The 27,129-nt window shown below is 44.5% G+C and overlaps 1 protein-coding gene across 1 annotated transcript in view; it reads right to left on the reverse strand.

The window, feature by feature from the left end:
- The window catches only part of BAIAP2L1 (BAR/IMD domain containing adaptor protein 2 like 1), a 109,323-nt gene that overhangs the window by 46,491 nt on the left and 35,703 nt on the right, over positions 1–27,129 (reverse strand). Inside the window, exons 2-3 of the mRNA XM_054494920.2 lie at positions 24,687–24,762; positions 17,358–17,444 (exon numbers count right to left, since the gene is read on the reverse strand). Coding sequence (XP_054350895.1) covers positions 17,358–17,444; positions 24,687–24,762 — 163 coding nt within the window. The remainder of the gene's footprint in view (positions 1–17,357; positions 17,445–24,686; positions 24,763–27,129) is intronic.

A 27,129-nucleotide genomic window follows, 5' to 3' on the forward strand; every position in this document is an offset into this window, starting at 1 on the left:
AGATGTTAATGGCATTGCTGCCAGACTGCCTGAATATTCCAGAGTGCCAGAAAACACTGGTCAAATAACTGCTACTCCTACAGGTTTCATAGTTGGGTATGTGGCCGGGCGCGGTGGCTCATGCCTGTAATCCCAGCACTTTGGGAGGCTGAGGAGGGTGGATCACAAGGTCAGGAGTTCGAGATCAGCCTGGCCAACATGGTGAAACCCCATCTCTACTAAAAAGATACAAAAATTAGCTGGGCATGGTGACGTGCACCTGTAATCCCAGCTACTCAGGAGGCTAAGGTGGGAGAATTGCTTGAACCCAGGAGGTGGAGGTTGCAGTGAGCCGAGATCACGCCACTGCACTCCAGCCTGGGTGACAGAGCAAGACTCCATCTCCAAAAAAACAAACAAACAAACAAATATGTACACCTAGCCTCTTGAGTTATTACAATGCCTATTTTACTGATTTTAGTATGAATTCATTAGGATACCCCATATTGGCATACTTAACTCCTTCTTTTTAGTGGTATAATATACATAAGTTTACCAAGGGTAACATTAGTACATTCACAATATTGTGCAACCATCACCACTACCCAGTTCAAAATCATCTTCATTACCTTAAGAGATGCTGTTAGGCGGGGCACAGTGGCTCACGCCTGTAATCCCAGCACTTTGGGAGGCCGAGGCGGGTGTATCACAAAGTCAGGAGATCGAGACCACGGTGAAACCCCATCTCTACTAAAAATACAAAAAAAATTAGCCGGGTGTGGTGGCGGGCGCCTGTGGTCCCAGCTACTTGGAAGGCTGAGGCAGGAGAATGGCGTGAACCCGGGAGGTGGAGCTTGCAGTGAGCTGAGATCGCGCCACTGCACTCCAGCCTGGGAGACAGAGCAAGACTCCATCTTAAAAAAAAAAAAAAAAAAAAGACATGCCGTTAAGCAGCCATTCCCCATTCCCATTTCCCACGTGAAGCCTCAAAATTTGCTTTCTATGTGGATTTGCTGACGCTGGGCGTTTCATATAAACAAAATCATACCATAAACGGCCTTTTTATCTGGCTTCTTTGATGTGGCACATGTCCAAGGTTCACTCGTATTGCAGCATATAGTGGTACTTCATTCTTTTTCGTGACTAAATAATATTCCATTTTGTTTTTCCACTTATCAGCAGGCGGACATCTGGGCTGCCTCCACCTTTTGGCTATTGTGAATTGTGCTGCTCTGAACATTTGTGGTCAAGACTATGTGTGGGTCGGGCGTGGTGGCTCACGCCTTTAATCCCAGCACTTTGGGAGGCTGAGGTGGGTGGATCACCTGAGGTCAGGAGTTTGAGACCAGCCTGACCAACCTGACCAACATGGAGAAACACCGTCTCTACTAAAAATACAAAATTAGCTGGGCGTGGTAGTGCATGCCTGTAATTCCAGCTACTTGAGAGGCTGAGGCAGGAGAATTGCTTGAACCCAGGAGGCAGAGGTTGAGGTGAGGTGAGACTGTACCATTGCACTCCAGTCTGACCACCAGAGCAAGACTCTGTCTATAAAAAAAAAAAAAAAAAAAAAAAAAAAAAAAAAAAGACTGTGTGTGGGCATATATTTCATTTCCCTTGGGTTGGTGTCTAGAATGGAATCCTTGGTCACACGGTAATTCTATGCTTGAGTTTTAAGGAACTGGCAGACAGCTCCAATGTGGCTGCTCCATTTTACATGCCCACCAGCAATGGTCAAGGGTTCCAATTTCTCTGCATCTTTGCCAACACTTGTTATTGTCTGACTTTTTAATTGTGGCCACTCTATTGGGTGTGCTGTAGCTATCTTGTGGTTTGGATAGGTGTTTCCCTAATGGCTAATGATGTTGCGCATCTTTTCATGTGCTTGTTGGCACTCTTACTTTTAACAGTTTTGTTAAGTCACTCGAAAGAGGAAAGAGTACATAAGGAAGTACATTTACTCCCAAGTTGCTAAAGACCAAAAAACTTCTAGAACCCCACATGCACTAACAAAGACTCTAACCCCCCCCCACCAGAACTGTCTACCCTCCACCGTGGCACCATGGTGTGCCTGGGAGTGCATCTGGCGTGGCCAGGCCTCACTCGCTTCATGATTCTAGCCGCATCCATCTTTGAGTATCCCTCTCTTCAACCTGTCACGGGAGCTACGCCCTTTGCTACTACCTGTGCGTGTGACCGCAGCAGCTCTTTCTTGGCATGCTCTCAACCCCACTCCCCAATTTGGGTGTCATAACCTAGTGTTTTTGTTCCTGACCCTTCACTGCAGGCGCAGCATGGTGCTGTGAAAAAGTAAGAAATCCACACCTATTTGTAAGAGGATGTAAGTAGCGCTTGTGAACAAGGATGGTGATGACGACAGAGGCACAGCCCCAGGTCCTTTGCGCCACATCCTCACCATGACAGGCCAATTATCCGGCCCAGTTGTTGCAGCCCTTTGGCCAGCTGTCCTTTGGCTGTGGCTGACAGCGTGAGGACAGGGACACTTACACCGTCTCCATCTTGAGTTACTAGGACATACAATATACTTCAAGGAGAAAAAGACCAATTTGAGTAACTGTGAAAATTGGGTTTAAACAATTTTCTGTTCAAACACTTAAAAATCCAAAGATTTAAGAGAACGGGCAAACATAATAAAGTTACAATGAAAAACAGGCAATGACGTTTCAGATTGACACTTAGGATATGCTCAGCAAGCAATCTGGAAGCATGAAGTATGAAATGGCTAATCTCGATTTGATGATTTAGCTTCTATGTAAGTAATATTTATTTATTTATTTATTTATTTATTTATTTATTTTTATTTATTTATTTATTTTTTGAGACAGAGTCTTGCCTTGTCACCCAGGCTGGAATGCAGTGGCCCGATTTCGGCTCACTGCAAGCTCTGCCTCCCAGGTTCACGCCATTCTCCTGCCTCAGCCTCCTGAGTAGCTGGGACTACAGGCGCCAGCCACCATGCCCGGCTAATTTTTTGTATTTTTTAGTAGAGACAGGGTTTCACCGTGTTAGCCAGGATGGTCTCGATCTCCTGGCCTCGTGATCCACCCGCCTCGGCCTCCCAAAGTGCTGTGATTACAGGCGTGAGCCACCACGCCCGGCTATGTAAGTAATATTTACTAATTATAGTACATCGAGTATATATATACTGACTTCAAAGCTGAGAGATGGAATGTTCTTCTTGTAACAACTTTTGTAAACAAGTACAATTTACAATACAGAACATCTTCCTAAACTTTAGGAATGTATACATAGTTATACCAATGTGCTTACATGACACATGGACTTCCAGAGTACATGCTGTTACAGGTTTTTTTGTTTTTTTTTTTTTTTTTGCAGGGGACAGAGTTTCGCTCTGTCGCCCAGGCTGGAGAGCAATGGTGTGACCTCAGCTCACCTCCGCCTCCTGGGTTCAAGCGATTCTCCTGCCTCAGCCTCCCGAGTAGCTGGGATTACAGGTGCCTGCCACCAGGCCCAGCTAATTTTTTTTTTTTTTTTGTCTCTTACAGGTTTTATAAATTATAACCCTACCTTTCTCTCTAATTATTCTAGCTGAGACCTTTCCTGCTCCAAAAGGGAGAAGAAAGAACATCCACCCAAAAATTGAGATGAGAAAAGCCACCTTCAAGGTCTAAAGGCATTTATCATGTGCTTGCTTCCAGGAAAAAAATTATTTTCCAAACCCCAAACTGAAATTACTCAAGAAAAAAAGCTGGAATAAATGATTGCATTATAAATGCTTCTAAGTAAAACCGGCAAAATTGTGATTACAGCTGAGAAATATCCAACAAAATACAGACTCATACTCACATGGTTAGTCAGCACAGACCATATGATGGTTTGCGATTTAACATAATCCTTTATTTTGCTGAACTCTAATTGGCAGGAAAATCTGACAGCCATAAAGTAAAGCACATTAGAAAAGCACAGTCCAGGTGCAGTGGCTCATGCCTGTAATCTTAGCACTCTGGGAGGCTGAGGTGGGAGGACTGCTTCAGCCTGGGAGTTCGAAACCAGCCTGGGCAACACAGAAAGACCCCATCTCTAAAAAAAATTTTTTATTTTTTAAAAAAGCACATCTTTTGGACATATAGAAAATTAAGTTGGCAGACTATGTCATATACCTGGTAGGTAGCCTGGGGTCAGATGAACCAGCCACTGACCAGATATGTGACCTCAGCAAGTTACTGCCTTTGTACCTCAGTCTCTTCATCTGTAAAATGGAAATAACAAGCACGGGCCTCACAGTGCTGTCACGACGATTACAGGAGTTAATATTACATTTATAATGTGCTTAGAACTGTGCCTGGCATATAGCAGGTACAGTGTTCAGTAAATAAAATCTCCTCTTGTTTCTTTGCTATTTTTGTGGAAGAATTTTAATCTCTTTAAAGTGAGTCTAACCTGTAACTAAAAGATAAGTGATTTTGGTCAAGTATAACTGCTGTAGCTCAGCTCAGCTCTTTCCCTACTGTGATACGAATTCTTTTATCCAGATCTTAGGAATATATTTGTAATATTGTTGTGAATTAGTAACATTTCAAAAATGTTTCAGAAATTTTTTTTCTGAAAAAAATTTTTTTTTTTAAGACGGAGTCTTGCTCTGTCATCCAGGCTGGAGTGCGGTGGTGTAATCATGGCTCACTGCAACCTCCGCCTCCCAGGTTCAAATGATTCTCGTGCCTCAGCCTCCCAAGTAGCTGGGATTACAGGTGCACACCACCATGCCCGGCTAACTTTTGTATTTTTAGTAGAGATGGGGTTTTACCATGTTGGCCTAGCTGGTCTCAAACTCCTGGCCTCAGGTCCACCCACCTCGGCCTCCCAAAGTGCTAGGATTACAGGCGTGAGCCACTGCGCCCGGCCTGAGCCACCGTGCCTGACTTCTGCTCTAATTTTTAGACCAAAGACTGTCAGATTGGATTCTGAGTATCAGCAAGACAAATATATAATATAGTTTTTAAAAACTGCATGATCCATAAGCATTCTATCAATGATTAAAGGAAATCCATGATTTTCTAGGTTCCCTGATAGTGAGGAGATAAAATCTTCTGTTTTGTGCCCAATTTCAGAAACTGGCCCAAACAATAAATGATTCAAAATGCAATGGCTGACTAAACTACAACAAAATAACATAGCCTAAATTTACATAATGGTGAGCTCTAAAAAGCTCAAAGCAAATTTATAAACTCCCCAAAGAAAGTCTTATTTCCTGAGAGGTCAATGAGAACATCCTTTATTTTTCTCTGCTTTAAGGATGAAAAAACTGACTCAAAGCTTCTTCTAAAGATTTTGGCAAAACATTTTCCCCTTACCATTTCTGTTTTCCCTTTCACCTTTTCAATATTTTCTGAGTTATAAAAATAAACCTTGCTTGATTTAGGAACAAAACTAGAAGTTTATGAAAATGTCACATTCCTTTTTTAAATGGGCACTGCTGGGTAGCTGTGCTGCCTTGAACTGAACTGTGTACAGGTGATGAAGGATTTACCTTTATCACGTGTGATAAAGGATTTAACTTTATCACACGTGATAAAGTCACATGAGTGACTTTAGGTACACACACTGACAACCTGTTGAGTGGCATGAATTTGACCCCATGACCTATTATTTAACAATTAAACAGTGGGAGCGGCTGGGCGCAGTAGCTCATGCCTGTAATCCTAGCACTTTGGGAGGCTGAGGCGGGTGGAACACTTGAGGTCAGGAGTTCGAGGCCAGCCTGGCCAACATGGTGAAACCCTGTCTCTACTGGGGGAAAAAACAAAACACACACACACACACACACACACACACACACACACGCACACGCACACGCACACGCACACGCACACGCACACGCACACGCACACACACACACACACGCTGAGTGTGGTGGCAGGCGCCGGTAGTCCCAGCTACTTGGGAGGCTGAGGTGGGAGAATTGCTTGAGCCCAGGAGGTGGAGCTTGCAGTGAGCCAAGATCGCGCCACTGCACTCCAGTCTGGGCAACAGAGTGAGACTCTGTCTCAAAATAAATAAATAAATAAATAAAATAAACAGTTGGATTAAAATATGTTACTGGCCAAACCCTGACTACAGACCTCTGGATTTGGGTTGACGGTTTGTTTGTTCTGCCCAACAAGACGAAGAGGTTAGGACTTGACTACCCCATGCTACTGTGGTTGTTAGGATTATGTCGTTAATGCACCTTAAACACAGACACTAGTGGTTTTTCTTTGGAGAAAAGGATACCAAATCCCTCACAAGATTACCCCAACTGAAGCAAGCAACTGTATGACACAAGAGATCTTCTACTGTCTGGGTAAGGGCCAAATTGCAAAAATTTTAGGACCTGTGGGCCAAACATCTCTGCTGCAGCCACTCAGCTCTCCTACTGTATCCTGAATATAACCCCAGACAGGAACAAATGGGCACAGCTGTGTTCCAATAAAACTTTTCTGGCTGGCACGAAGGCTCATGCCTGTAATCCCAGCACTTTGGGAGGCCGAGGCGGGTGGATCACGAGGTCAAAAGATCAAGACCATCCTGGCCAATATGGTGAAACCCTGTCTCTACTAAAAATACCAAAAAAAATCAGCTGGGCATGGTGGCGGGTGCCTGTAGTCCCAGCTACTAGGGAGGGTGAGGCAAGAGAATCACTTGAACCCCGTAGGTGGAGGTTGCAGTGAGCTGAGATCGCGCCACTGCACTCCAGCCTGGTGACAGAGCAAGACTCCGTCTCAAAAAACAAACAACCAACTTTCTTTATAAGCAGACCCTGGTCATCCCTGGCTGTAGTTTGCTCACCCCTGCAGTTAAGGTACATCTGGTAAAGGTGATATTTTAGCAAAATGAAAGGTTTCAAATTATATGCTAACTCTTGTCTTCAAGTCATTGAGAACATTCAGCATGAAAACAACTAGAATGTGGTATTTCTCTTTAAATCATCAATTTTTTCTATCACTTTCAAATATACTTGAAAAAAGAGCAAGAATACATTTTCTGAATCATCTCTCTAATAGAATAGATTCTATTCATAAAGGACCTTTTATTTTAAGGAGGAAAATCAAGAAATGAGTTCTCTGGTGGGGGTAAAACGTAGATCTGACAGATTTGCAGATCATTTAAATCCGTCATTATTTCTTAAGTTTTAGATACTAAGACTAACTTGCAAATTTTGCATATGTATATCAAAGTGTATCTTCTTCCTAAGAAGTAGGCTTGACGTGGTGGCTCACGCCTGTAATCCAGCACTTTGGGAGGCTGAGGTGGGCGGATCACCTGAGGTCAGGAGTTTGAGACCAGCCTGACCAACATGGTGAAACCCCGTCTCTACTAAAAATGCAAAAAATTAGCCAGGCGTGGCGCATGCCTGTAATCCCAGCTACTTGGGAGGCTGAGACAGGAGAATTGCTTGAACTCAGGAGGCGGAGGTTGCTGTGAGCTGAGATCACGCCATCGTACTCCAGCCTGGGCAACAAGAGCGAAACTCTGTCTCAAAAAAAGAAAAAGAAGTGAACTATATTATTTTTCAGAGAATCAGAGAGGCTCTCCCATTGCTTGGCATTTCTCCGTTTCATTTCCTGGTGATTTCCAATGGCAAAACTTTTACATCTTCCATGAGGCTGAGGCAGGAGGGCTGCTTGAGCCCAGGAGTTCAAGACCAGCCTGGGCAACATAGCGAGACCCTGTCTTTAAAAACAAAAAAAATTTACACCCGCAGTAAAGAGAAAAACCAGCCCGACATGGAAGAGAACAATAAGAGGACTTGACAAAAGCCTTATAGAAAGAATCCTTCATGAACGGTCATCAAGAGATACAATAAAAACACCTAGCGGAATTTGACTCTCAAGAACTTCAAGCAAGGGAACGGCTTTATAAATGACAAAAGTCAATTTGCAAACTCAATAATAAAAAAAAAAATTTAAAATGGGCAAAGGATCTGAACAGACATTTCTCCAAAGAAGATATGCAAATGGCCAGTAAGAACATGAAAGGATGGCCGGGCACAGTGGCTCACGCCTGTAATCCCAGCACTTTGGGAGGCTGAGGCAGGTGGATCACCTGAGGTAAGGAGTTCGAGACCAGCCTGACCAATATCGTGAAACCCTGTCTCTACTAAAAAATACAAAAATTAGCTGGGTGTGGTGGCGGGGTACTGTAGTCCCAGCTACTTGGGAGGCTGAGGCACGAGAATCGCTTCAACCTGGGAGGCAGAGATTGCAGTGAGCTGAGATCACGCCACTGCACTCCAGCCTAAAAGTCAATTTGCAAACTCAATAATTAAAAAAAATTAATTTAAAATGGTCAAAGGATCTGAATATACAGTTCTCCAAAGAAGATATGCAAATGGCCAGTAAGAACATGAAAAGATGCTCAATGTCGTTAGTCACTAGGGAGATGTGAATGAAAGCCAAAATGAGAGCCCATTTCACACTATAGGATGTGTAAAATCATTTATAGGATGGCTATACTAAAAAAAAAAAAAAAAAAAAAAAAAAAAAAAAAAAAAAAAGAGACAATAACAAGTGTTAAAGATGTACAGCAAATGAATGGTTGGATACGGTTGGAGTTAAATGGGAAGCAACTGCTAATGGGTAAGGGTTTCTTTTTGAGGTGATGAAAATATCCTAAAGTTAATTGTGGTTATAATCACACAACTTTGTGAATATACTAAAAACCAGTGAACTGTATACTTTAAATGGGTGAACTGTATCTCAAGCTGCTATAAAAATAAATACAACAAAAAATTAACTTGCAGATATCAGAAAAGAACTAAATAGGACTTCCAGTAATGAAAGACAGGCACTGAAATAAAAAATTCAATGGAACCAGCAATTAGGAAATAAAAATTTAAAAATACCACTTACAATAGGACAAAATACATAAAGAATGAGTCTATAAAAAAGGAGACTTCCACAATAAAAAATACAAAATAGTGCTACAGAAATGAAAGAAATCTCAAATAAATGAAAGCATCTACCATTTTCATGGATTAGAAAATCCAATATTGCTAAGATGTCAACTCCACCTAAATCCACCTGTAAATTCAATGTATTCCAATCAAAATTCCAAGCGAATTTTTTAAAGTGGAAATTGACAAGCTGATTCTAAAATATAAACAAATGCAGAGGTCCTAGAATAGCCAAGGTACTCTCTCAAATAAACACAAAGCTAGAGGACTTATGCAACTAGATACCAAGATTAGAAAGTTGCAGTAATTAAGACAGTCTGCTATTGGTGCAAGGATAGCAGAGCATCCCCACAGACAGCCAAGTGTGTAGCTGTGCTGCCTCCTTGTCTCCCAGTGATAACCCAGGTGATGTTACAAAAATGAGTAACTGCAAGAGAAACTGGCCAACAAAACTGAAGACGTGGAAATGAAATGAAAAGTAGCAACACTGAGTCAAACGTAGACGGAGTTAGAGAAGAAATATCTGACTGGAAATGCTGACACTGTTGGCCTTTGCGGCACTGGATGAATGGCCACAGGAACTGAGTGAGGCCAAAACTTATCAACGTAATTGAGCCAAGTGGCTGTGATGAAAAGGTTGAAGATGTTTCAGGGAAAGCGATGCCAGCAAAAACAACAACAACAACAACAACAAAACAAAAAAACAACTTCACCTTAAAGGAACTCTTGAAGATATTTCACAACATTGTAATCGCAAGGATAAAATGTTGGAAGCTGATCCAAATTTGGCAAGGAGTATGGCAATTTGCTAAAGCATAGAAAAGATGCTCGCCCTATCGTAAGTCATGAGAAGAAGGTGGCAAGCACTATTTACACCACTCCTGATAGGATTTTTACAAAGAAAAACTCTAATTCCCAATGTTTCTAATGCTTTAAAGTGTACTAATATTAGTTTTCCTATTTTTTAATTGCCCTATACATTTATAAGTGACAATGAGAGGGTTTTTAACAAACATTTTTAAAGGTCATAGAACAACATAATTTTGCAGTATCAAGATGACTTCGTGTGGTTTCAGCTTGCACATTTTTATGATGCCATTACCATGCAAAACCGGCTGCCTGTTTTTAAAATTAATGAGTTAAATGTACCACTTAAGAAATTAGAAAGGCTGGGCGCGGTGGCTCATGCCTGTAATCCCAGCACTTTGGGAGGCCGAGGCGGGTGGATCAAGAAGTCAGGAGATCGAGACCATCCTGGCTAACACGGTGAAACCCCGCCTCTACTAAAGAATACAAAAAATTAGCCGGGTGCCGTGGCAGGCGCCTGTAGTCCCAGCTACTCGGGAGGCTGAGGCAGGAGAATGGCGTGAACCCAGGAAGCGGAGCTTGCAGTGAGCCGAGATCGCACCACTGCACTCTGTCTGCCTGGGCGACAGAGCGAAACTCTGTCTCAAAAAAAAAAAAAAAGAGAAAAGAAATTAGAAAAAGAGCTGCCATAAAAAAGGATGAGTTCATGCCCTTTGCAGGGACATGAATGAAGCTGGAAACCATCATTCTCAGGAAACTAACACAGGAACAGAAAACCAAACACCGCATGTTCTCACTCCTAAGTAGGAGTTGAACAATGAGAACATGGACACAGGGAGGGGAACATCACACACCGGGGCCTGTTGTTGGGTGGGGGGCTAGGGGAGGGATAGCATTAGGAGAAATACCTAATGTAGATGACGGGTTAATGGATGCAGCAAACCACCATGGCACGTGTATATCTATGTAACAAACCTGCACGTTCTTCACATGTATCCCAGAACTTAAAGTATAATAAAAAAAGAAATGAGAAAAAGAATAACAGAGTCATCTCAAAGATACATGGAAGACAGTAAAGAAGACACCAATGAAACAGAAAACAAAGATACAATGGAGAGACTTGAACAACTGGTTCATGAATAATCAAGAAAAATATATTCTGGCCAGGCACAGTGGCTCACGTCTGTAATCCCAGCACTTTGAGAGGCCGAGGCCAGATCACTTGAGGTCAGGAGTTCAAGATCAGCCTGGGCAACATGACAAAACCCCATCTCTACTGAAAATACAAAAATTAGCTGGGCATGGTGGCGGGCACCTATAATCCCAGCTACTCAGGAGGATGCGTCACGAGAATCGCTTGAACCCGGGAGGCAGAGGTTGCAGTGAGCCAAGATCATACCACTGCACTTCAGCCTGGGTGACAGAGTGAGACTCTGCCTCCAAAAAAAAAAAAAAAGAAAAGAAAAGAAAAGAAAAGAAAAATGTTATATATTCTTACAAACTTTTATTACCTACTTTATGAGGAGAAGAATGTCAATGAAAAAAATTGCCACTGTTTTTAAATTCTGAAATATTTGCGAATGTGTGAAGTAGAAACAGAGAGGCATCCTTCTAGTCTTTGATACAGAAGCCACAAAGCACATCATCTCATTTCATCTAATGACCTGGAAGGCGTGGCTGTCACCTCCATGGTGAGTAAATAACCCACTGCCAAAGGTGAAGGGTTGCCCGGGGTCACACAAGTTAACAGCAGGAATGTGGCAACGTCACCACTCCCGAGCATCTCTTAGGTGCCAGGCGGCATGCTATCCGGCAGTCTCAGGGGAAAGTGAGATGTGGCCCGGCCTGATTGTCCTGGGTCACAGGATCTTTCCCGGACTTGCCTGGGCGGGGTGAGCTCTGCAACCCAGGCAGCACCCACGTCCCTACCATCCCTGGAGGGGTAACCAGCCCCACAGTCCATGCTCTGCCTAGCTTGGCTGCAAAACCCCTTGGGGGGACATGTGACCCAATGTGGTTGCCCATGGAGGTTATCTCTTGTTATCTCTTAGGCCCATGCAGAAAAAGGTGACGGCTACGTTTACCCTTAGGGCCTATCAGCCACCCTGAAGAAACACTGCACTCTGCAACCCCTGAGGAAGAAGTCACGCAGGAGGCTACTGAGGATGAAATGATACAACAGAAGTGCCCGGCACGCAGTGGACACGTCTGGAGACCCGTGTTTCTGTATGGAAACACGTGGCGCAAGAGCAGGGAAATACTTCTAAGACGGCACAAGAGCGGAGCAATACTTCTAAGAAGAGCCACACCCACGCTACGCCTCTGTGATTTCCACCATCCTTACCCCTTAACTCCTGGCGTTTATGGTCGGAACCCCAGTGAAACCACCACTTCCAAGGGGACTGTGACCGCTAATCATGACACCTGCCAGCCGTTCAGACACTAACGACAACCTCTCATCCCCTTCTTGAAAAGTCCCCTGTCAGCCTGGGTGCAGTGGTTCACACCTGTAATCCCAGCTCTTCGGGAGGCCGAGGCAGGTGGATTACCTTAAGTCAGGAGTTCAAGACTAGCCTGGCCAGCATGGTAAAACCCCATCTGTACTACAAAAAAAAAAAAAAAAAAAAAAAAAAAATACGGCCAGGGGCGGTGGCTCATGCCTGTAATCCCAGCACTTTGGGAGGCCGATAGGGGCAGATCACCTGAAGTCGGGAGTTTGAGACCAGCCTGACCAACATGGAGAAACCCCATCTCTACTAAAAGTACAAAAATTAGCCAGGCATGGTGGCTCATGCCTGTAATCCCAGCTACTTGGGAGACTAAGGCAGAAGAATCACCAGGCATGGTGGTGTATGCATATGTCCCATCTACGAGGGAGGCTGAGGCAGGAGGATGACTTGAGCCCAGAAGATCGAGGCTGCAATGAGCCGTGATGGTACAGCCCGGGTTTCAAAGTAAGACCCTGCCTCAAAAAGAGGGGGAAAAAAAAAGAACATACTCACTGGAAAAAAAGGCTAGAAAGAAAGACAAGGATGATAAAGTGTTTGCCTTAGAGTGTTCACATCACGGGTGATGGTTTTTAATTTTCTCTATTCCCCCTGTTTTCAACCATGAGTCAGTGGCTGCTGACCAGACCATTCAGGTACCTTGGCAGCGAGAAAGATGAGAAGAGGAAAAAGAAAGGAGAGAGGCAGAGGCAGGGGAAATGCACCAGAGTCCATGGTTACAAGATACCCAAAGGCTTAAAAAAAAAAAAAAAAAAAAATACAGCAGAAGGCTGGGCGCGGTGGCTCGCGCCTGTAATCCCAGCACTTTGGGAGGCTGAGGCGGGTAGATCACGAGGTCAAGAGATTGAGACCAGCCTGGCAAACATGGTGAAACAACGCCGCCTCTACTAAAAATACAAAAATTAGCTGGGCGTGGTGGTGCGTACCTGTAGTCCCAGCTACTCAGGAGGCTGAGGCAGGAGAATTGCTTAAACCTGGGACACAGAGGTTGCAGTGAGTGAGTCGAGATCGCGCCACTGCACTCCAGCCTGGGCGACACAGAGAGACTTCGTCTCAAGAACAAAAACAAAAATAAAAAAACAAAATCAGCAGAAAAAACCTACAGCTACCCTAAGGCCCCCTACCCCACGGTCCCTATTTCTTCCTCTGTGCTTAGATCCCCCCTTCCCAAATAGAAACAGACTGGAAAGGATGGCTGTGGTCTTCTGGGGAAAAAAGTGGGAGGGCCCTGAAAAAACAGCAATTATGAAGTTTTTGTTTGTTTTTTGAGATGGAGTCTCACTCTGTTGCCCAGGCTGGACTGTAGTGGCGCGATCTTGGCTCACTGCAAACTCTGCCTCCTGGGTTCAAGTGATTCTCCTGTATCAGCCTCTCGAGTAGCTGGAATTACAGGCATGCGCCACCATGCCTGGCTAATTTTTTGGTATTTTTTTAGTACAGACAGGTTTCACCATGTTGGCCAGGCTAGGCTCGAACTCCTGACCTCAGGAGATCCGCCCGCCTTGGCCTTCCAAAGTTCTGGGATTACAGGCCTGAGCCACTGTACCCGGCCACAATTACGAAGTCTGAAGTATACGCATGCTGGTAAAACCACACACCAGCCCACGAGAGAGAAAAACATCACTCCACTTACACACACACAAAACGCAGAAGCACCATGTACACCCAGAGCACCGCTAACATTTCTATCAGTCCTGCCCTTTCACTGAAAGTTGTTGAAAACAGACCTTTAATACCAGAGATGCCGACGTGGGGGCTGTCACCAGGCCATCTCCTAACAGCCACACCCTCTCTGCCCTGGTGTTCCTTGGCTCATGCCTGGGGAGCTTTGCTAGCAGCTGGGTCCTGGGAGTGTGATCTAAATTAGGCCATGGGGTATAAGGCGCTGTGTGCTGGAGCTTTGGGGCAAAGGTTGTCAGCACACCTGAGAAGAAATTCCCCTTCCTGCCTTTGGAGACAATGGGGAGAGAGAGGATGTGATGCTTGGAGAGGTAGTGGCAGCCATCCTGGCACCATGAGGAAATGAGTATAGGATGAGAAGACAGAGAGAAGGAACCTGGGTCCCTAGTGATGATTAACTGACAACCTGCCGCTCCTCATGTGGAATAATAGAGATGCGGATTGCTTAACTCACTGTTCATTGGGTATTTTATTTTTTACTTCTGGGCAAAAGCATCCTACATTTTTCACACAGCAGTGAGTGAGCCGATGCCAGGAGGGAGCTAAGTTTAAGTGTCCACTGCTAGACATCAGAAATGGCACCGCTGTCACAGAGGCCGACCCTCGAGGCGCACAGAATGAATGTTTTGAAATGATTCATGATTTTCATGTATGTGATAACACCCCTTCGAGTTTTCTCATATGAGAGTTATAAAGTTCCATGATGAAGTTGTGAATACCAAATACCAAAACGGAGTAACTAGACAATAAAATCTTCTTGGAAGATGAGAAAAATACAATCTATCTTTGGTCTTTTTTTTTTTTTTTCTATGAATTGTCCATGACTCTTCCATACAGGGAATTTAAACAGATACGGGGTGCCTTTTTAGTCTGAACTGTATCAATAAAAGAAAAATGGAGCCAGTCAAGAAAGTAACTCCTCCTGAGATAGCATTGTACCATGGAATTGTTAGAAACGAGAAGAAAAACCAGTAACCCCATGAGATAGCAAGTATTAAGCAAAAGGACAGCTTGAAACTAAATAAAACAGAAAGTTATTTCTGTTCCCTCTGAATAAAATACATACGCACAAGTGGCCGGGCACAGTGGCACACACCTGTAATCCTAGCATTTTGAGAGGCGGAGGCGGGTGGGTCACCTGAGGTCAGGAGTTTGAGACCAGCCTGGCCAAGATGGTGAAACCATGTGTCTACTAAAAATATGAAAATTAGCCGAGTATGGTGGTGGACACCTGTAATCCCAGTTGCTCGGAAGGCTGAGGCACGAGAATTGCTTGAACCCTGGAGGCAGAGGCTGCAGGGAGCCAAGATCATGCCACTGCACTCCAGCCTGGGTGATGGAGTGAGGCTCCGTCTCAAAAAATCAAACAAAAACAAACAAAAAAAACCCCATATATATATATATATATATATATATATATGCATGCACATGAAAGAAATTTCACCATCACAAAATATTTTCCTCACTGAAATGAAAGTTCTAAGCCTGTGTTGTTTATACCAACATCGTTGCTGTGGAAATAGCTGTTTCAACATTAGGAACTCACGGCTGACTCAAGTAAGGTGTGGAGCAGAAGTCTTATTTAAACAGTGGCAGGACCCATAAAACATTAAAAAGGCAAACTGGGTGTGGTGAGTCAGAGCACCATATGTTTTAATGTAAGGATGTTTCTTTTTATTCATGCTATTTTTGGAACCCTATAATCATCTCAACGACTCCCCTAAATATCCTAGGTTTTGCTGTCTGCTTCTGTCTACATCCGGCAGCCTCCGTATTTTATTAAATTCATCGTGCTTAGAACAGAGTTACTACAGTTCAGTCCTCGCTGGCACATGCAGGATTATGGCACCAACCAGGGCACAAGCAGGATTTTGGAAAATTTCTGCATGTAACTGAGTCTATTAAATATAGCAGTACTGGGCTGGGTGAGGCCGGTCATCCTAGCACTTTGAGAGGCCAAGGCAGGGGGAATCCTAGAAGCCAAGAGTTCAAGACCAACCTGGCCAACACAGAGAGACCCCTAAAATATATATAAATATATATATAATTTTTTATTTATATTTATATATATTTATATAAATGTATTTATATATATATAATATTATAGCCTATTTATATATATATATATAGGCTGGACGTGGTGGCTCACACCTGTAATCTCAGTACTTTGGTAGACTGAGGCAGGAGGATCACCTGAAATCAGGAGTTCGAGACCAGCCTGACCAACATGGCGAAACCCCGTCTCTACTAAAAATACAAAAAAATTAGCCAGGCGTGGTGGCGGGCATCTGTAGTCTCAGCTACTTAAGAGGCTGAGGCAGGAGAATCGCTTGAACCTGGGCAGCAGAGGTTACAGTGAGCCGAGATCGTGCCGCTGCACTCTAGCCTGGGTGACAGAGCGAGACTCTATCTCAATTAAAAAAAAAAAAAAAAAATTAAAAAATATATAGATCTCTTTCTCGCAGTACTGACTTATTCACTAACAGGGCATCACTTCCAGCATATGGTCTCCCGTGTGCCTATGGCTTTATACAGAAACCATGAGGACCCAGATCGCCTCTGCACCCAACAGCCCAGCTCCCCAACTCCACTGTCAGGCCTCTCATTTGTCCCTGTCTTTTATGGGTCAGTTAAGAGCTTCCCAAACAATCCTAAAAACCCTCAGGCCAACCCCATCGAGAAACCATGTGACTTGCCCGCACCTTCCCTTGGTGATGCCCCCACTCCTCTGCTTCCCCTTCACTTCTTAACTGGACATGGATGCGCTTTTCTTCAAACACACACACTTTACCATGATTTTCCTCCGGGTAAGCCGGAAATTTTACCCTTTGTGCAATAAAACATATTCAACAAGTTTTTAAAATGAGAGTGCTGTGTGGGGCTGTTTTAAAAGCCCACCCTTCCCTACCTCCCGACAATGAAGTGTTCTGTAAACAGAAGCTCAGATCCCCTCGGCAGCGGGCACTGCCCAGGGTGTAACCGCCCTCTCTGCCTGCACAGGAGAGCGATTCATACCAGCAGAACCGGAAAAATCACAGCTGAAAGCAACCAGGGAAGAGGCAAGGGCCAAGAGAGCAATGTAAAGGAGTTGGATTTTCTACTAGGTGAGTCACAGGAAACACTCTGGCCGCAGTCCGAGGCCCCAGGAGGCCCGGCTCGCCCATCAGGAATGTAGGTCAAACTCCCAGGGGGAAGGGTGAGAGCCCAGGCACCCAGGGCAAAAGCTCAAGTTCCCAGGAGAGGAGGGAGGCTGGCCAGAAAACAAGGCCTCCACACTCGCCCTCCGGCACCAGCCCCAGCCCCAGCCCACCCTCCGACTAAGCATCAATTTCCACAGACCGAGATGAAGTAGAACCGCAGCATGCTGGCCCAGATCTCTCCTCTGTTCTGGACTGAGCCATCCCACGCGTTTCTCTCGGGGTTCACAGGATGACAAGTGGGGTTTATGTATAAAGGGACAGATCGCTCACCCAGTTCGGTCGACACGGGGGACCCGGTGGCAATCTCACCGATCTTGGCCACTCCATCGTAGTAGGCTTTTCCTGCCAGGATCATAGCTAGACACGAAAGGTGACACACAAAATCGTCACTTAGACAAGGAAAGGAGGAAGCGACACAAGTTTTCTTCCAAACACCCCTCGGTCCCTTCTGGCTGCAGGAAGGTTTGGGCTGTGGCAGGTGTGGCTCTCAGGAGGTAAGACCTGTGTTGAGAGCGGTGCCGGGGTGGAGGCCCCCCAGCCACGGGACAGCCCCATGAGATCCTCATCTCTGACCAGCCCCGGGGAACCTTCAGCAGCAGGTGCTGAAAGTCCAGAGAAGGCTCAGCTTGCTCCTGATGCCAGTTTCAGAGTGGATGTGTTCCTAACGTTGAACTAAGGCTTTGCCTGGGCACGGTGGCTCACACCTGTAATCCCAGCACTTTGGGAGGCTGAGGTGGGAGGAGTTTGAGACCAGCCTGGGCAACATGGTAAAACCCCGCCTCTACAAAAAAAAAAAATACATAAATTAGCCAGGCATGGTGGAGTGTGCCTGCAGTCTCAGCTACTTGGGAGGCTAAGGTGAGAGGATCGCTTGAACCCAGGAGGTGGAGGTTGCAAGTGAGCCGAGATCGTGACACTGCATTCTAGTCTGGGTGACAGAGCCAGATATTGTCTCAAAAATAAAAATAAAAAAAGAAACACATCCTCTCCAGCCAGAAATCTTTTCTGAGCTAGTTCTTCTCTAGCACTCCAGGTCTGCAACATTCTTAGTTAGGAGGAGTTGTGTGAGGTGGCCTAGGAGCCTGGTCCTTTGATGGCAGTGCTTAATTTTTCTATTGAAAAAGACATTTTGAGCCACAACCAACCAACCTATTTATTGCCAGGAGAGAATATATGAAATTTGAAATATATTATCATTCCAAAAAGCAACACAATTGTCTGAAAAAATAACTGAATGCTCTACTTTTTTTTCTTTTTTGGCAAAGACAGGAAAACTTTTATTGCTACAAGGTGGGTTCTAATTATCTTAAAAATAATACTGCCCCCTTCAAACTGATTCTGAAGACTAAATTATAACTACATGACCTCCTGGGGCAAATTACTTACCCTTTCTGAAACAAAGGTTGCTCATCCTTAAAATGCCCTAAGAATGTGAGCGACAGATGAACAAATGGAAGGTGCTAATATACTTTTTTCACTTTACAATCTAGGTTTGAGGGTATTGAAGGTGTATGATAGAGACCCAGCCTGGTTAGTGTAATTTTGGAGAAAAGCATTTATTTGGAATTTTACTCTAAGATTGGTTTCAGACATAGAAATCAGTTTCTCCTGGAGCTTTGGAGACCACACAGCTTTGAAGCTAAAAGAGCCCTCGGGAATCCCAGAGGCTATACCAGCTGCAATGCCCCAATGTATAATGGGCAATTGTTTTAACAAGGTGGATTTTATTTTATTTTTTTAGGAGCAGAGTCTTGTTCTTTCACCCAGGCTGGAGTGCAGTGGCATGATCACAGCTCACTGCAGCCTTGACCTCCTGGGCTCAAAGGATCCTTCTGCCTCAGCCTCCCGAGTAGCTACCATAGGCACGTGCCGCCATTCCTGGCTAATTTAAAAAAAAAAAAAAAAAAAAAAAATGAAAGGGGCTGGGTGCAGTGGCTTACACCTGTACTCCTAGCATTTTGTGAGGCTGAGGTAGGAGGATCACTTGAGCCCAAGAGTTCGAGACCACCCTTGGCAACATAAGGAGACCCCATATCTCTATTGAAAAGAAACAAAAAAAACTAGCCAGGCATGGTGGTGGGGGCACACGCCTATAGTAGTCCCAGCTACTCAGGAAACTGAGGTGGGAGAATCGCTGGAGCCCAGAAGGTCAAGACTGCAGTGAACCCCAACTGTACCACTGTACTCCAGCCTGGGCAACGGAGTGAGGCCTCTGTCTCTAAAACAAAACAAAAAATATATTTTTTTTTTTTTTTTTTTTTTAAGAGTAGGGATCTCACTCTGTTGCCCAGGCTAGTCTTGAACTCCTGGGCTCAAGCGATCCTCCTGCCTGAGCTTCCCAAAGTGTTTGGATTATAGTTGTGAGCCGCAGAATTAATTCATGTGCAGGTCCAGCTGAAGGTATGAAAAGCCAAAACAGTAGTATTTTTTTTTCTGGCAAATTAATCTACTTTAGGATTTATTGTAGAGTTAAAAATTTATGGCCAGGTGCTGTGGCTCACACCTGTGATCCCAGTACTTTGGGAGGCTGAGGCGGGAGGATCACGAGGTCAAGAGATTGAGACCATCCTGGCCAACATGGTGAAACCCTATCTCCACTAAAAATACAAAAATTAGCCGAGTGTGGTGGTGCATGCCTGTAATCCCAGCTACTCGGGAGGCTGAGGCAGGAGAATCGCTTGAACTCGGGAGGCAGAGGTTACAGTGAGCTGAGATCGCGCCACTGCACTCCAGCCTGGCGACAGAGTGAGACTCAGTCTCAAAAAAAATATATATATATATATATTTATATATATATAAAAGTTATGGTTTTTACTATATACGTATCCAACTTTAGGAAACACAATACTCTATCTACCGTACTATTATAACACTCAGAATAACCTTAAAGTGTAAATGTAAAAAGAACAATAGCAATTAGCATTTATATATATACTTAGTTCATCTATCCAATGATGTTGAGACATGGTCCACAATGTCATAGCCCGTTGCGCTAAGGGCAGCGGAGTGGAGATATTCTGGACATACCCAAGGTCAATGTTGAGTCAGCGGGAAGGCACACAGCTCTGGCTGGGCACTTCACTTCCTCAGCTCTAAATTATGGTGCTTTCTGATTCTTTGGTCTCGGCTAGAACTAAGAAAGAAGTGACTCCACCTAAAAACAAGGTGTGTAGCCAGGAAACTGTCAAGTTGTAAGATGGAACATCTTAGTATGAAGATTTTAAGTTGTAAAGTACTGATCATCTGAAAAGCAAATTAGTGCGGGAATGGCATGCAGGATTACACAATATTTAAGCAAAATGTTTGGTTTGCATCCACACATGAAATCACAATTTTTCATTAATTGTTGACTTACATTGAAAACCATGTAACCTTCTCAGTCTTGTAAAATATCTTTGCTATGATGATAAAGTTAAATTAACTTGAAAATTATGAAATTTAGCCAGAAGAGATAAATAATACTTTCATAATTTTGCTTCCCTTTTGTGAGCACATTAAGATATTTTCTACTACTTATTGTTTTAAGGAAAGAAGCATATTAGTTTTTTTTTTGTTGTTGTTGTTGTTGTTAAGAGTCAGGGTCTCACTCTGTTGCCCACACTGGAGTGCAGTGGTGTGATCATAACTCACTGCAGCCTCCACCTCCTGGACTCAAGCCATCCTCCCACCTCAGCCTCCTGAGCAACTGGGACTACAGGAACACACTACCACACCTACCTAATTTTTTATTTTTTCTAGAAATAGGGTCTCACTATGTTGCCCAGACTGGTCTTGAACTCCTGGGCTCAAGCGATCCTCCCACCTCAGCCTCCCAAAGTGCTGGCATTACAGGCATGAGCCACCATACCTAGCGTAGTTCTATTTTAGTGATTGGCCAAATACTTCATCAGTCTAGACCAATCTATGTACTTCTACCTGATAATTTTTCCTTAAAATATGGTTTCATTGGGTGAACATTCTGCTCAAAGCCTTTAGTGTCCTCCCACTGCCTATGAGGTAAGGTCACACACCCCAGAGCCCATGGTAGATTTTTACAGTAATGGCCTTCCAGGAATCACATCTCCCGGAACTCCACCGGTATGTGGTCCCCTATCAGGTGGCGTGGCCGTGGGACCTGCTTTGACCCACGGGTTATCAGCAAGCATGACTCCTGCAGGGGCTTGAGAGCTGCTGGGCACTGGGGCTTATACTCTTAGGACACCACTGCTACTGAGTGAGGACAGAGTCTGGCCTCCTTGAAGGGGAAAGACCCCATTGCAGGGCTGCATCCAGCCCACAGCCCCACACGGGCCACAGAAGACTGTAGGTGCAAGAGTGAGCCTGGAGGGTCTGGAGAACTGCCCTGCCTTTATAGGAGAAATAAGAAAGTGTTGCTGTCTGAAGCCACCAAGTTTGAGGGCAGTGAGGTATGCAGCGTGACACAGCATAACGAGCTCTGCCGTGTGCATTCAAGTGTACAGTGATCTGACCCTATCCCGCCCACACCCCAACAGTGTGCCACCCATGCCAGTGTGGACCCCAGGTCCTGGCTTACTTGCTGTCTTTTTTTTTTTTTTTGAGACAGAGTCTTGCTCTGTCACCAGGCTGGAGTGCAATGGCACGATCTCCGCTCACTGCAACCTCCACCTCCCAGGTTCAAACGATTCTCCTGCCTCAGCCTCCTGAGTAGGTGGGATTACAGGCGCCCGCCACCACACCTGGCTAATTCTTGTAACTTTAGCAGAGATGGGGTTTCACCATGTTGGCCAGGCTGGTCTCAATCTCTTGACCTCGTGATCTGCCCGCTTCGGCCTCCCAATGTGCTGGGATTACAGGTGTAAGCCGTCGCGCCCGGCCGACTTGCTGTCTTTTATGCGTGCAGTAGTGTCTGCCTGCTGAAACCTAACATCTGGTAGATGGCTCAGCTCCTGCAGGGCCTCCTCCCTGTTCTAGGCCACACCAACCCACACCACTCATGACACTGGTCTGTACAATGCTCCTAGCCATTCACCTGTAGACTTGGGTTTTTATTATTATTATTTTTTATTTTTTTGAGACAGGGTCTTGCTCTGTCTCCTAGGCTGGAGTACAGTGGTACAATCACAGCTCATTGCAGCCTCAAACTTCTGGACTCAAGCAATCCTCCCACCCCAGACTCCTGATAGGTAGGACCACAGGTGCATGCCACCATGCCCAGCTAATTTTTTTTTTTTTTTTGAGGCCAAGTCTCACTCTGTTGCCCAGGCTGGAGTGCAGTGGCATGATCTTGGCTCATTGCAACCTCTGCCTCCCGGGTTCAAGTGATTCTCCTGCCTCAGCCTCCCACGTAGTTGGGATCACAGGCACGTGCCACCACGCCTGGCTAAATTTTGTATTTTTAGTAGAGACAGGGATTTACCATTTTGGCCAGGCTGGTTTTGAACTTCTGACCTCAGGTAATCTGCCCACCTTGGCCTCCCAAATTGCTGAGATTACAGGCATGAGCCACCGCGCCTGGCCTGAGCTAATTTTTAAATTTTTTTTTGTAGTGACGGGATCTCGAATTCCTGGGCTAAAGCTATCCTCCTGCCTCAGACTCCCAAAGTGCTGGAATTACAGGCATGAGCCACCACACCCAGCCTGCCTTGTATTCTAACATAACTGTGAACTGCACACCTGGCAGCCTCAACTATTTCCAAATTCTCACCAAGGACTTTACACGTTTACCTACGTTTCTCAATGGCTTCAGCAGAGGCACAACCAGATGGCCTGCAGAAATTCTGGAAATACTTTCTGAAGTATTTACTCCCCAGGAGGTGCTAAAGTGGCAAGAGCCCTTTGGGGAGAAGCCTTGTTAGCAGGAAGCTAAGCTGTAGGCAGCTCACTGGCTCACCTTGTAAAACTCTGCAGCTCATGCTAGAAAAAAAAAAAAAAGAGGCAGCTCATGCTAGAAAGAAAAAAAAAACACTGCAGGTCACAGTGATTTCCTTCACAAGGACATCTAAAGCAATGACTTTGTGGCCTTGTGACTAAGCAATCTTCGGGGGAGAGTCAGCAGTGCACAGCTCTGGCTGTCTGGAGGACGGGGGCACCTGCAGAAGTCATGGGGACCGCTGGAGGGCAAGGGAGCAAAATCCCAGACGTGCTGCACTTCCTGCTGCTGAAATCCCCGAAAGCACAGCGAGGCAGAAGAGAGTAAATGAGCAGTATACTTTTCCAGCGACTACACACAATGGTGCTCCTCCTCACCCAGAGTCCACAGTCTAGCCAGCTCACGCCCTTTCCTGGGGCAGGTTCACAGGTTTATTTTCAAAATATCAACAGGGAGCAACCGGTATGGCAAAAAAGATAAGAGGCTGGGTGTGGTGGCTCAAGTTTATAATCCTAGCACTTTGGGAGGCTGAGGGGGGTGGATTACCTGAGGTCAGGAGTTCGAGACCAGCCTGGCCAACATGGTGAAATCCTATCTCTACTAAAAATACAAAAATTAGCCGGGCATGGTGGTACACACCTATAATCCCAGCTACTTGGGAGGCTGAGGCAGAAGAATCGCTTGAGCCCGGGAGGCAGAGGTTGCAGTGAGCCGAGATTGTTCCACTGCACTCCAGCCTGGGCGACAGAGCAAGACTCTGTCTGGAAAAAAAAAAAAAAAAAACAGAAAGAAGAGATAAGAAGAAGATGTAAAACTTGATCTGAAGCTGCCTTCAAATCTAACTGTCAGAAACTACATTTCTACTTATGTTGCTTGGTGACATAAGTAGAACTATGCGCGAGGGTGAAACTGGGGTCTGAGTGTTTTGGGGTGATACTTGCTACATTTTTGGGGAAGAACTGTCTTGACCATGTTAGAATTTGGTGATTGCTAGCATTTTTAAGTTTTTAAGGTGATCACTGACGCATTTTAATCACAAAGACAGGCCAATACCAATACTCAAGTTCATTTTAAATGAAGCATATATTTTGAAATGAGAACCTAAGTCCAACCATTTAATTTAGATGTTTTTCCATTCAGGCTAAAAAAAATTTCTTTTTTTCTCTCTTTTTTGAGACAGGCCCTTACTCTGTTGCTCAGGCTGGGGTGCAGTGGCACGATCACAGCTCACTGCAGCCTCAACCTCCCAGGCGCAAGTGATCATCCCGCCACACACTCCTGAGTAGCTGAGACTACAGGCGCGCACCACCACGATGAGCTAATTTCATTCAAGCTAAAAATATTGTTTCTCATGTAACTTCAAAAGTGACACATCAGGAAAAAAAGATGAAAAAAATGATACATCTAAAGACAAGAAATTCTTTTATATACATAAAAGGAGAATAATTTCTGTGCTGTAGGACCCTAACTTACAAATGTCTTATGTACACATTTTATATTTGTTTACCAAGAATTTGGTTTTAAAAGTAGAAAGCACCATTTTATAGTTAAAAGACATCACTTATAGTAGCCTTGCTTTCATTCAATTGACTTGTTTCAAATACGCTAATATCATTGTGTACTGTCATTGCAAAGTTCTGTAGATTAAATTCATTGTGAACAATTTTAACCACTTTAAGATATTTAAAAATTCAATACTAAGCATTTAAAAATAATTAAATATTTACTGAGTGGCTTTATATATAATCAATTCAGAAAAACAGACTTACCATTTACAGCTTTCTCATAATTTTTCCCCAGGTTTATTAAATTTCGCAGCCCAGGATTGAACTGTTCCATAACATTCTGCCAAACAAACATAACACACAAATTAATAAAATAAACAATAAACCGAGTCATCTTCAGATTTTGTCACTGTGTGGCCCAGGATAGCTATGGATGCCTAACTGCACAGTCTACAAAGTAATGAATGCTGATGTAAAAATAATGAAGCACACCTATTCCCTTACCTGATGGAACAAGGCTCACAGGTGGCAAGGTGCCCGTAACCCTGGCAGTTCTCAGTTGCCCGAGAGGCTGCCTGGAATCTGCTATAAGCGGAGTAGGCAGCAGGCATTCACGTCTCTACCATACGCTGCAGGGACTGTGTGCCTGGCATCCTCTTGGGTTTCAGTGGATTGCTAATGGTTCTCATTCTAGTGTTAAGGAATGCCTGTGCAGGATCAGCTACCTGTACTTAATTACAAAGGCAATGTTTTGAATAGATTTCAATGAATTTCTATCCACTGAATAGAAATTTCCAGGAGATTTTGTTTTTACTCTGCCTAATGATAGGGGAGGGATGTGGAAGGGGGCGTTGGTGGCATGTTGCTGATGGCCCCAGGACACAGGCCTACCTGGAAACTTCTTTTTGGGTGTCCCTGGCATTTTTTTTTTTGAGACAGAGTCTCAGTCTGTCAGGCTGAGTACAGTGGCGCGATCTCGGCTCACTGCAATCTCTGCCTCCCGGGTTCAAGCAATTCTCCTGCCCCAGCCTCCCGAGTAGCTGGGATTACAGGAGCCCACCACCACACCCAGCTAATTTTTATATTTTCAGTAGAGGCAGGGTTTCACCATGTTGGCCAGGCTGGTCTCAAACTCCTGACCTCAGGTTATCCGAGTACCTTGGCCTCCCAAAATGCTGGGATTACAGGCATGAGCCACTGCTCCCGGCCTCCCTGGCATTTTCCCACTGATTGGTTTATTCACTAAAGGTGTGTGGAGTAACTACCATGGGCCAGACCCTGTGCACACAGCTAAGGATGAGGAAGCACTGTTTCCCTCTCATGGATTTCATGGTGCAGCCAGTGTCCAGGTTTCATTTTAGCACGTGTTATTCCTGTATCAGTAGAAAGTCATAAGGACAAATGCTAGGACAAGTATAAGACAAACTATTTAGGATGTGGGTCTAAATTTTAAAATACCCTAACTTTGAAGTACAGACAATAAGTCATTCCTACGGTACTCAGACTTCACGACTCACAACACGTGGTGATTGTATGTGTTTGTTCCGTCTAGGAACAACAAGCTTCACAATATTAACCACCCCAAAGAGACCATTCAAGTCTCATCGACCCCTTCCCCAAATGCATGCTCCATTTATATAGACGACCAGATGCAAAAAAGAATGAACAACTACCCAACATTCAAAGAGGCAGGTGCTTTACACACATACCCTTCAGAATAAATGAATAAAGAGGAGAGAGACAATAGGACGACTCTTGTTTTTAATCAAACAGTGATAACAATGAAAAACAACCCACGCCTCGACCTTTCCATAGCCCTGGTCTTACGCCCAAGAGCACTTTCAACTGCGCTCCTATTTTTGTATTTATTGCTACAGTTTTGAGTATATATATATTTTAATATTCTTGATTTCTTGATTTTGGGGAGTAACTGCAGCTTCCTACGGACAGTAGATGAGGCCTCAGGTCTCTATACCTCTCACTCTTCCTTTCCAATGGACTCTCTATGCAATTAGATGGCATTTTCCTGATGAAACTATAGTCAGTGTTCATTATGACTTTGTACTAAGGCTGATGGTTCCCTTTCTCAGTAAAGCCTGGCTGTTTTTCCTGGGATGGATAATTGTTTCTTTCCGCCCCGCCACCTTTGCTTAGTTTTCTGTTTATCTACCTTAAACTTGTCCCCATGCTGTATTAGACTTGGCTGAGGCCTATCAGTGTTATTTTTCAAATGTACAAAACTCTCAGCTAATCTCCCGTTCCGTTTTTCCCCTGACTTCCTCTAAGCACTCTCCACCATCTTGCTCAGTGTGGCTTGACTGTCACGGTTGCCCTAGCATGGCTCTCCTGGTGGCCTGTGGCAGCGCTCTTGTCAGCCAGGTAGGTCCACGTCTTCCTATTTCTCCAAAATGGAGATCACACTCCAAAAATGATCTAAGAACTAATGCATGAGAGGTAAATCTGAGTCCCCATGTGTCTAAAATTATCTTTACCTTGATGTTTGTTTGCTATTTTGCTGAGTAGAGCAGAATAGATTGAAACTATTTTCCTTAGAATTTTTAAGACATCACTTGGTCAGGTGTGATGGCTCATGCTTGTAATCCCAGAACTTTGGGAGGCTGAAGTGGGAGGATCACTGCTTGAGCCCAGGAGTTCGAGACCAACCGGGACAACATATCGAGACTCCCATCGCTACAAAAAATAAAAA

This window comes from Pongo pygmaeus, chromosome 6, assembly GCF_028885625.2.
Source record: "Pongo pygmaeus isolate AG05252 chromosome 6, NHGRI_mPonPyg2-v2.0_pri, whole genome shotgun sequence".
NCBI lineage: Eukaryota > Metazoa > Chordata > Mammalia > Primates > Hominidae > Pongo > Pongo pygmaeus.